Source organism: Doryrhamphus excisus, chromosome 11 (genome assembly GCF_030265055.1).
Source record: "Doryrhamphus excisus isolate RoL2022-K1 chromosome 11, RoL_Dexc_1.0, whole genome shotgun sequence".
NCBI classification, from domain to species: Eukaryota; Metazoa; Chordata; class Actinopteri; order Syngnathiformes; family Syngnathidae; genus Doryrhamphus; species Doryrhamphus excisus.
This window is the reverse complement of record NC_080476.1, coordinates 15,716,151-15,728,494: the sequence shown is the minus strand read 5'-3', so window position 1 is coordinate 15,728,494 and position 12,344 is coordinate 15,716,151. Positions and strand designations below refer to the sequence as shown.

General features: G+C 38.7%; 1 protein-coding gene and 1 long non-coding RNA gene across 2 annotated transcripts; one reads left to right on the top strand and one right to left on the bottom strand.

Moving 5' to 3' along the window:
• The first annotated feature begins 615 nt into the window (after positions 1-615).
• bhlha9 (basic helix-loop-helix family, member a9) lies at positions 616-2,633 on the top strand. Its single transcript, XM_058087340.1, has one exon. The coding sequence runs from the start codon at positions 1,111-1,113 to the stop codon at positions 1,984-1,986; it is 876 nt and encodes a 291-aa protein (XP_057943323.1). The 5' UTR covers positions 616-1,110; the 3' UTR covers positions 1,987-2,633.
• A 2,580-nt stretch (positions 2,634-5,213) lies between these two features.
• Positions 5,214-6,702, bottom strand: LOC131138628 (uncharacterized). Its single transcript, XR_009132120.1, has 3 exons — positions 6,560-6,702; positions 6,345-6,471; positions 5,214-5,348 (listed from the first exon to the last, which is right to left on the bottom strand). It is a non-coding gene; the product is annotated as an uncharacterized LOC131138628 (long non-coding RNA).
• Positions 6,703-12,344: the final 5,642 nt, after the last annotated feature.

Genomic DNA, 12,344 nt, shown 5'->3' with positions numbered 1-12,344 from the left:
AACGTGCAGCTCAGTCATAAAAATTATTTTTCATATTTAAAAAATGTAATAAAAATATGTAAACTAATAGAAATCAAAATACATCTAAATTAATATTTTAAGTAATTTTCAAAATAATTATATATGTAATGTCACGGTTTTTGTACTTTTTTTGGCAATATTCATTAATTTATTCATTCATTTTCTACCGCTTATCCTCACGAGGGTCGCGGGCGTTGCTGGAGCCTATCCCAGCTGTCTTCAGGCGAGAGGCGGAGTACACTCTGGACTGGTGGCCAGCCAATCACAGGGCACATATAGACAAACAACCATTCACACTCAGATTCATACCTATGGAAAATTTGGAGTCGCTAATTAACCTAGCATGTGGAATGTGGGAGGAAACCGGAGTACCCGGAGAAAATCCACGCATGCACGGGGAGAACATGCAAACTCCACACAGAGATTGGCCGAGGGTGGAATTGAACCCTGGTCTCCTAGCTGTGAGGTCTGCGCGCTAACCACTCGACCGCCGTGCCGCTAATAAAAGTATGTGAGTGAGAAAAAAAATTCTTTACAATACCTCAAATTAAATAATCACACTTGAGTCTTACTACTTCCCAATTGTCACTGATGTACCATTTTGCAGCATAGTCGAGGTAAATGTGTCAAAAAGAAAGGTAAACTAATTCTCTCATAAGCCACTTGTAATCGCCGGAAGGACTTATCGGAGCACCCATCCCTCTATAAAAACCTGGATTGATATTTCCCGATTATGATGTGCGTTTTGTTTTTGTGCGCCCGGCGTAAAATGTTGCAACTTGTAAGGGATGTGAGGGAGAGTCAGAGGAGGAGGAGGAGGAGGAGGAGGTGACAGTGCCATTTGGCTGAAGGGCACTCATAAACTTGGAAGAGGGAGAGAGTGCACCATTCCTTACAGGTGACTGTACCATGTGACTTCAGGAGCTATAAAAAGCAGGCCGACCTGTCCTGAGGTACAAGTGATCTCCAGAGGAGTAAAAGGGGAGGAGAACAGCCGGGCTGTCGGCAAAGTAGCAAACACCGACAGCCCCTTGAGCATCTGCAGGGTTCTTGTTCTTACCGACGTCGAGTCTTTACTACTTTGACACAATGAGCTGCAGCAGCGTCGCAGAATCAGAGATCTCCGAAGAAGAGCTGGAGATTGGTGCTCTTGGTCAAGGTGAGAGCGAAGGAAGTCCCAAGGCATCGTTCCAGGACAGCGAGAGCTCCACTAGCAGCCCGAGCGACCCAGAGGAGGGTCAGACCAAGAAACGTAATAGGCCGGTTCGCTCCAAAGCTCGACGTATGGCCGCCAATGTCCGTGAGAGAAAACGCATTATGGACTACAACCAGGCCTTCAATGCTCTCCGGGTTGCCTTGAACCACGACCTTAGCGGCAAACGTCTCTCCAAGATCGCTACACTGCAGAGGGCCATCAATCGTATCTCTGCTCTTTCCGTGTTCCTGAGCACTAACCCTCCAGGAAAGCCTTGCACCCATCGGGAATGCAACAGGTCATCGGCGGCGGCGCCGACGCCAATGGCGGCTTCTCAACTTGAGCCGACAAGAGTGACAATGCCTCGTCTGGAGCACCAGAGTTACGCTCCCTGGCATGCATCCGTATCCCAACATCTGCAGCCCCAACAGGCACCCCACGTGTACAGGCTCCCCATGGAGCATCACGTCTACATGGATAGCAGCATCTCCTCATGCCCCCCTTCGCCACACTACCCGTGTTATCCCACGGAAGGACACCTTTACACTTCACGTGGCCACTGTGGCAGCCCTCATGAACATCCGCCAAGCCCACTGCGATTCTCTCAGGTGGGTGACGGGTTGGGGTACCAGCCTGGATTATGGGGTTCCTGCACTCAGGGTTACATGGACACTTTTGTGGAGCCGTCTCCAAATTTGGGACTTCCCTGGCAAATGAACTACCTGCAGGAGCAGGAGCACAATTTCTCTGTGGGCTCAGAAATACTGTGAACTACCATGAACGTCGTTGAACTGTTGAATGATCTCAGGGAGGATTTTGGCGATCGGTTTAACTGAGTCATGGAATGTAATTCATCAAATATAAATATGAGTGCAATGATCAGGTGCAGAACGATGTGCATGTTCTAAAAGACGCAAAACGATGTTGTTGTCATTCACTGATGCTGGATGATATTATATTATATAATATTATATTTGACGTTGAGCTAAAAATTCTGGGCCAAACTGTTAGGTATTTGCATCATAAGGAAGTATGATCATTTTGACACATCTGCCGCCATTTTTTGTACAAATGTATTTATTTTCTCTTTGACTGTCTGTATATTTGTAAAGCAGTTTTCTAAACATCCAAATTAAATATTACAATTATATATTGTTTGTTTCTGGTGACTTCCAAACATCACATCGACTTCTGCAACGGGTGCTAAATTATATATTATAGCCTCTGGCCGGGAGGCTGTAACGCCGTGCGTGTAAACTGACAGAGGTCCTTTGCTGACTTGATGAATGCCCTCGCAAGTTCATTCTTGTCATGTTTTTGGAGCCACGTAAAGTTAAATAATAATGGAATAATAGCATGGTCACCGTGCACATGGTTGAACTGTTATTATTGTTTTCAATAATGGCAATTGAGGGAAATTAAGGGTCTTTCTGCCGCAACATGCTGGGAGTCACATGACAACCACTCCAAAATGAGTGTTGAAAAATATAGTAAGAGCAGTTGAATTATAATATTTGACACTCTATTAAACAATAAAGATTGTTAAATGCCTTTAAAATGAGCTTGACTATATTGTCACATGACAATCACTCCAACATATTTTGTAGCTTATTTTTAGATGAATTTAACATATAAAATATTTATATTTATATAATATATATATATATATATACTTAAGGAAATAATAATAAACTTAAGGAAATAAGCTAGCTTACCTAATGATGAAGATGGCTTCACAAAGGACATGGACTGTAATAATAATAATAACACAAAATTATTTTGAGCTTTTTTTAAAAATTTGAATTCATTGTAGAAATATAGTAAGAACACTTTAATTGTAATATTTCACATTCTATTAAAGCATGAGGATAATTAAATGGTCTTAAAATAAGCTAGCCTACCTGACATGCCGCCATTTTGGGGCAGCCATGGCCTGGTATAGTCACATGACAACCACTCTAACATATTTTGTAGCTTATTTTTAGATGAATTGAACACAAAAATATAGTAATAATAAATGAAGTTTAATATCTGACACTCAATGATTGTTAAATGAGCTTTAAAACGGCAAAAAATAAGCTTAAGGAAATTAGCTAGCTTACCTAACACGCTAAATGTTGGGGGGAAACCATATCCTGGCATAGTCACATGATAACCATTCCAGCTTTTTTTAAAAAGTTTAATTCGTTGTAGAAATATAGTAAGAACGTTTGAATTGTAATATTTCACATTCTATTAAAGCATGAGGATAATAAAATGGCCTTAAAATAAGCTAGCATACCTGACGTGCCGCCATTTTGGGGCAGCCATATCCTGGTATAGTCACATGATAACCACTCCAACATGTTTTGTTTTTATATGTATTGAACAAGGAGGTATAATAAGAACAATTTAAGTGATTGTTAAATGAGCTTTAATGTAAACTCAAGGACTTCATGCTAACACGCAGCGTAGTCAGGTCAGCGGGCTATTTGTATAAATTTGCGTCAATCAAAAAATAACTAATTCTAAGCACGTATTGCTCGGGTTAGCCAACAACAGCCTGCTTTGCTCTCCCCTCCTGAGCGGCAAGGTCATGAAAAACACTTTTAATATTACACTGTAGGTATGGCGTTCACCGACAGATTTATGTGGGTTCAGGAAGGAAGACCGTGCCCCGTCATCAGTGCGGTGAAATCCCCTGTCGGAGCGCCACTGGCCCGCAGGTACAAATGGGTGTGGGAATTTATTTTTCTCACATCCTGGAGGCCGCACCAAGGGCCCTAAAGACCGTGCTGAAAAGAGTTGGCCTGAGGAGAACTACGGCAGGCATGCTGGTGTACTGCGACAATTAACAGGCAGGAAGGAAAGGGAATTTTGGACAAAGTGATAAATGGAGAGGAGGAGTGGAATAATTGGAAGAATAAGATGCGCGTGGTGTAAAAAAAAGGAGGACCGTGGTTTGGCAGACATGAATCACTGGAAAACCTTGACTCACCAGTGCGAGACGAGCGTGGCTGACGGCGCACAGTGACAGCATGTCTCTTTCTCCTCCTTCTTTGGCACAACGGCCCTCACTCGCTGCAGTGCCAGTTGATGTTCTCATCTTCAGCAGACTCTGTGGACATGCAATGACAGCATCTTTCAGTTGTCATAAAAATACTTTGGGGTTTGGGTTTTTTAATTTTGCAACAAAGCTCAACGCAACAGCAACAAAAGCGCTCAAAAGAACAGACTTACTATGGAAATTGTAGGAATCAAACTATGGAATGGATTGAGTAAGGACCTCAAACAATGCACAACGATGTGCCAATTTAAGAAACAATACAAGCAATTGATGTTTGCTAAGAACCAGTCATGATGTGCTACATATATATATCACTATATTGACACTTACTGTGGTACCCATTATGTCATTGGATGATATCACCTGGTACTTCGGTATGTGACTAAATAAATAATGGGAAAAAATTAAAAAATAAATATTTTTTTTATTATTTTTTTATTATATTTTTTATTATATAAAATATGATATATTATTATATAAAACACTAATTCTTTTTAATTTAAAAATAATAATAAATACAAAAACTAAAATTATATTAGGAAAGCAGGAAGTGAACAAATGTAACAGTTACTGATTGTAAAAGTACCAGATGGAGGGGTAGGATTTAATAAGCTTTGCTTCTTCCTACTCCTTTTGGACATGTGGAACTGTGAACTGATTATGTGATGCATTCAATTGTAATCTGATGCATGTTCAAATCAAATTAAACCATTACCATTACCATAATTGCAAGAACTTACATTTTGCATTGTTGGGTCTTAAGGAGGTTCGGAGTACAGCTTAAAAATGCAAAAAGAGATCATTAAAAATGTTCATCAGCCGATCAGAAGGTGAAGACCGTCGCTCAAAACAATGAGTAGCGCCGCCATTCTTGTTACTCACCTGAAAATTGGGTTTGGGCATGCGTTTCCAGGTGGCTCGTGGAACTGTTCCTCCAGATGGTGAAGATGGTTTCACAAAGGGCATGGACTGTCTGGAAATAACGCCCGGTTTTGTAAACTTCCCTCGACATCCATTCCCAAAATGTTCCCAGTTGGATTTAGATCTTGGGAACACACGGGATGGTCCAAAAGACTGAGCTTATTCCTGTAGAAGAAGTCCTTTGTCAGGAGGGAATTGGGAACTACAGTGAAAAAGTCAGTCATTACGAGGACTTCCGGTCATGAGGAATGCCGTCTGCCGTTTGACGCCCCTGCACAAGCTAAAGCTCAAATGCACATCTCAGGTGCGTCTCACCTTTCATGCATTTTGAAGCTCTACTGAGAATCTCCTTAAGATCTTCTCAAGAGTGTATTGGTTTTCACAAATTGTCTATGGGATTGATTTTTCTTGATCCACTGCTTGGTTGGTTTGTCATGGGTTTGGTCATTGCCATGGGTTCCCATCCAAGATCCAAGGTCTTCCTGTACCCTTTGCAGAGATGCAAAGGGGTGCTCCCAACTCCCTTGACATCATTAACCAGCTCTTCCTTTGTAACTCATAGCTGGATCCTCACCTTTCAATTTTGGTCTCAAGTGACCATAACATTCTTGGCTGAATAACATCGGAGTCAAACTTGAGATGGGCCTGTACGTGGATCTTCTTGAGCACTGTAGGATCTCAACCCATTACAGCAATATGTGATGATGCTTTTCTAGGTGCTCCCAACTCCCTTGACATCATTAATCAGCTCTTCCTTTGGAACTCATGGCTGGATCCTCACCTTTCAATTTTGGTCTCGAGTGACCATAACATTCTTGGCTGAATAACATCGGAGTCAAACTTGAGATGGGCCTGTATGTGGATCTTCTTGAGCACTGTAGGAGCTCAACCCATTACAGCAATATGTGATGATGCTTTTCTATGTGCTCCCAACTCCCTTGACATCATCCTCACCTTTCAATTTCGGTCTCGAGTGACCATAACATTCTTAGCTGAATAACATCGCAGTCAAACTTGAGATGGGCCTGTACGTGGATCTTCTTGAGCACTGTAGGATCTCAACCCATTACAGCAATATGCGATGATGTTTTTCTATGTGCTCCCAACTCCCTTGACATCATTAACCAGCTCTTTCTTTGTAACTCATGGCTGGATCCTCACCTTTGTCATCTTAATCGTTGTTACCCCACTTGGTGAAATCTTGCACAATGATCCAGAGTGGGAACAACGGACTTATCTTGTGAATTATTGCACCAATCATGGCCTTGTAGTCCATCCCAGTCTTGTTCTGGTGGAGAAGAGAACAGAAAAGACTGTCTCAGGGTTTTTTTTTAACAAAGTGAACTTGGAGAAAGCTCCTTTTCAATGAGGTCCACCTTCCAATGGAGATTTTGGAATGGTTGATCTACTTCTTTGCGGACTCGTGAGTCACCGAGAGGTTACCTCACCCTTCCAACATGTTAATGGAGCGTGTCAGTGATGCATCGTTTTTCCTCAGACAGTTCTGCCTCTGCGACACCTTTGGCTGCCAAACAGATGAAAATGAAAACAAGCAAATATGAGAGAAATGATGCAAAGGGTGCGCTTGCGTGATATATGGGAATGAGTCAGACTTCAGAATGAAGCCTGCTGATGTTTTACATACCCCCTATACACACACACATACACACACACACACACACACAAACATGCACTATGACATCATAGGTGTGATTGTGAACACCCCGGAGGATATTTATGTACTACAGAAGGGAGATGGAAACAAATGTGTCCATTATAGTATAGATTCTTGTTTTTCACTGACAGTCATCACTAGTTTGACTTGCTGCTTCTTGTTTTTCTCTTCAATTAGATTTTATTATTATTTTTTAGTGTTTATACGTGTTATTATGGAGCCACTTGCACCAGTAAATGCTGAAATGTTATGTCTGCCATTTCCAACTAATGAAACAAGATGTAGCTTGTTTTATTGATCTGTTTGGATGTGCAGAGTAGAGAGCATTGCCAGTACTCAACACTAGAGGGAGACATGACACTAGCGGACGACAGCAGGGATTTCATTGCATTAACCACAAAGAAGAAAAAGCATGTTTTGTAGAAGATGTTGTTGCCCTGGAGGTTGGTACAAATCATTCCTTGGGGCGGATAATCAATGCCTACTACTTCTCTTGACGACTCGCACATCTTTATTTCTTGACCAGGCAGTTTAGTACGACAAAGTCGTGACGTTAACAAAAATAAACGTTGTAAATTCGCGAGAATAAAAGTTGCAAATTTACAAGAAAAAAAGTCGTAAAGCTGTCTCAATGATGGCCGTTACGACAGAGTATTAAAATAATCACAAATTTCTTGAACATGGTCGTAAATATATGAGAAAAAAAATATTTTGCTGCCATGTTATAAATAAAAGCTTGCCTATGCTCTATCGTCCCTCTGACACATACGACACAATGATTATATTATTTATGCTCACGACTATTTTCCTCCTAAATTTACAACTTTGTTCTTGTAAATTTGCCATTTATACTTTTTTTTTGCCCACAAATTTATAATTTTTTTTTCTGGTAAAATCTCCAACTTGTATTCTCGTAAATTTACAATCATGAATGTACAATTTTACACTTTTAAATTTACTACTTTATTCTCGTTAATTTACTGTCTCGTAAATTCATAATTTATTCTTGTAAATGTACAACTTTTGTTCTCATTAATTTACAATTTTACTTTTGTAAATGTACTACTTTGTCGTAAATTTACGACTGTTCCTCACAAATTTGTTAGTTTTTTTCTCATGAATTCAAAATTGTAAATTTACTACTATAGTCTCGTAAAATGACTACTTTTTCCTGAAAATTGTTGACTTTTTTTTCTAGAAAATTTACAATTTATTCACGTAAATGTACAACTTTTTTTCTCATAACTGTCCAATTTTATCCTTGTAAATTTCCAACTTTTTTTCTCATAAATTCAAAATTGTAAATTTACTACTATAGTCTCGTAAAATGACTACTTTTTCCTAAAAATTGTTGACTTTTTTCTTGAAAATTCCCAATTTATTCACATAAATGTACAACTTTTTTTCTCATAACTGTCCAATTTTATCCTTGTAAATGTCGTACTTTATTGACTTTATCGTCAGAGGTCATAATAATCACATCAACTCTGTGTGACATTATTATCGCAAAAATCCATACACTGTGTTAGTGCATCATTATAACTCATACTAGCATATCATCATTTTTTCATTGTCATTTTTCAAAACAGTCCAAATATGCAAAAATTCTAATTTTACAAGATACAAGACAATGTGTGGAGAAATCGAGGCAGCTGAGCGGATTCAGGACATCCCTGAAAATCCTCACAGGAGATCTCTGCAGGTGAAGGTGAAGAAGCAGCCGGCTAAAATGGAGAAAATCTAATCTTGGCTTTGCTGGCAACACGTAGCATTAGTTCCTCTGCCAAGAGGGGGCGTTTCAAACCGCATCTGTTTGTTTGTCAGCCCGGGAGATCATGTTTGGAATCTCTTCTTTGGAGGTACTTTTTGTTTTATCATCAAAGATGCTAATTTGGACATCATGAGAAAACGGCTACTCATTTGTATCCATTAAGGAGTAATTGTGCCACGCTTCATTTAGTAGGTTTACATGCATTAAAACAGTCGGAAATAGTTGGTTTTGTCCAGTTTTCACATGTACTGTCCATCTAATATTATATATCACTATTGATGAACGGAGGCGTTAAATACAACCAAGATAGCCGGCAAATGTGTTTTTTACGGACATGTGGAGATGTTTTTTTGGAGGCAGTCATCACAAAAATACAAAAATATAAATCTCATATGTATACAGTTATGGGAAAAATATTAGACCACCCTTGTTTCTTCAGTGTATTCATCCATTTTAATGCCCGGTACAGCTAAAAGTACATTTATTTGGACAGATATAATGAGGGCAACAAAAATAGCCCCTATAAGAGTTTAATTTAAGAGCTGATATATCCAGCAACCTCCATGGTTTCCTGGATAATAACCAAAAGCACTTAAGTTCTTACATCAATAGCGTTAGCGCTGTACTGCCAAAAACATTAAACTTGTATGAGCTATTTTTGTCGTCATTATATTTGCCCGAATAAAGCTATCATTAGTTGTTCCAGGCATTAAAATGAACAAGAAACTGATTTTTTTCCATGACTATGTATACACACATCTACAGTTTAAATAAATACTAATGTTTTATTATAATATTTTATAAATGCATTTTCTTTATGATACCAATCATTTTTAACATTTTGAGTAAAAAAGTCCAAGTACACAGTACAATACTGACTGTTATGGTTATTTATTAGAGATCATACTGCCTGTCAAGTCCGGCATTTGTGTTGCGTGTGTCACCGAATATTACAGTATCATTACTGACACCTACTCACCAGTGTATAATACTGCATATTACTCACTTCCGAATGCCTTGTATGTGTATTTTAGTTCATTTAGCATTTTACGCAAAAGAAATGTAAGATTTGTTTCAATATGCATAGGTTTTGACTAGTGGTATTCGATAATTATTGGACCGATATCAGTTTAAAAATGTGATATCGGTCGGTATCAGATTTTTTTCCCCCGATCATGAAAAGTGATATTTTAAAAATGCTGTATACCAGGGGTCCCCAACCGCCGGGCCGGGGACCGGTCCATTTTCTATATAATAATAATAATTTTAATTATTAAATAAAATAATTTATTAATGACCGTATTCTGGACAAATTGAGGATGTTGTCATAGAAATCCATTGGCGCTAGCAATAGATCTTGTTTTTTATATATAAAAGCGGTAGAAAATGAATGAATGAATAATACAATAATACAATAATACAATAATACAATAATATAATAACATAATAATATAATAATATAATAATATGTGAGGAAAAGCGGTAGAAAATGAATGAATGAATGAATGAATAATATAAAATATAAAAATGTAAAAATATAAAAATGTAAAAATATAAAAATATAAAAATATAAAAATATAAAAATATAAAAATATAAAAATATAAAAATATAAAAATATAAAAATATAAAAATATAAAAATATAAAAATATAAAAATAAATAAATATATAATGTATTTGTTTTTTAAAAAACGTGATAGATGAAGCCACGGAATTCAAACTGCATTGACAAGGACTCGAGCCCAGAAATTTAAAGTCACAAAATCACCTCACCGAGCCAATGAGCTGACCTCCTCCGTCTTTTCCGCCTGTTTCAATCTTTCCAACAGTTCACTTTCATTAACTCAGAGGTCAATCAATACTCAAAGAGCCATTGTTCTGCCATTTATTTATCCAATCATTTGCGCTGACAGCTGTCAATAGCAAATTGTATTTTCCTCATTGGTTTGCCTGCAGTTTGAATTCTACGACCACTTGCCATTTTTTTTGTTACGTGACACCACTTTAAGTCAAATATGTCGCCACGCTGCATAGCCCGCAGGTTTTAACCACTTCAATTTAGTTACGGGAGTGGGCCTACATAATTGTAAGAAATAAATTGCTCTATTCAAGGCTTATCGCTTCCACTTACACGAACCATGTCAGAATAAGAAAGCCACACCTTGTTAAGTAATTGGACAACTACTCACCCCTCTCTGGCCTTAATTAGTCACTCAATGTTTTGCTCTTCTTCAAATCAGCCTCTAATGAATAGACTTGTCTAAATTGATTGGTTCTGAATGCCTCCGTATAAAACCAGCGATACCAAAACAGAGTCGATGGTGAAAGAACCAAAGTTTGGGCTGTTGTGAACTCCTATTTAAATCATCATCCTCTGTGAGTAATAGCCGAGCTGCAAGGAGAATCCCATCCGAGTTTTGCCGTTCGTCGTAGATAAAAAATACATAAAGTGTCAGACTCGCTCGGCCTCGAGGGTTTCACTGTCGTTTTCTTTCACCGAGCTTCTTCCCTCGCTACGCTGCGGAGACTTATGATTTCATCAATTCTCCTTTCTAAAGCTTGAGAACTAGACAGATAGAGCAATTACAGGGAGATCAAATTAGATAAAAGTATAAGGAATTGAAACCCGAGTGTCACAGGAAGATGGACGACTCATGTTTGGCGAGGTTAAATCTCAAGAGGCTTCGCTTTTATTGTGTGTGTGTAAAAAGAATGAAACCCAAACATAATAACGTCAGGCTCTGCCTTCCGGTCCCCACGATTCGATGCACATACGATTTTTTGTATTAAAAGCAGAAAACAGTACATCCCAGACAGTTAGACGGCTATAAAATCTTTATGCTTGACACAAAACTCGCTCCGCCTTAAACCTTCGCCGACGATTTCGGATTATTCCAATTATTCCATTAGGTTCAGCACTCAACCCATAAAAAACCTGAAGTGTTACGTTACGAAATTACCACTTGTAAAATCAACACCCATCACCTGTCAGTAGGTTAGCCGGTAGGGAAATAGATTTGGACTCAATAGAAATTGAGCAATCAGTCATAATAGATCACCCACAACAATGCCTGCTATTATTATGATGCAATTCAGCACTCGTTTTTTTGGGATCTTGCTCAATCAGGCACCATGAACATAGTTGTATCCTTGTTGGTATTTGCGGTGATGTTCCGGGGGACACGCCACATGCTAATGAGGATGTTAATGCTGTGCAGATAATGGATTGTTCTGACAATGCTGTGCATAACCATCCCATTAGCGATACCGCAATAGTGCATTATGACAAGGACAATTTACTGTGTTACCGGGCGTTCAACAAGCTTCATTTGCACCAAAAACGGCACATTAACTCATGTCAGCACATTGACATGTTCATTTTTTTTTTTTTTTGCAAGAGGCGGTCATCTGAAATCCTGGAAGAAAAGCCTTTTTTAAAAAGTCTTTCAAAAAAGTATTTTCTAGGACATTGAAGGAAATGCAGTCTAAATATTCACACATTGTAGTACCAAAAAATTGACTTGCGACTAACTAGGAACTGGTCTGCATGGTGGAAAGTGGTTAGCCCTCACAGCTAGGAGACCCGAGTTCAATTGCATCTCTGTGTGGAGTTTGCATGCGTGGGTTTTCTCCGGGTACTCCATTTTTTTCCCACATTCCAAAAACATGCTAGGTTAATTGGCGACTCCAAATTGTCCATAGGTATGAATGTGAGT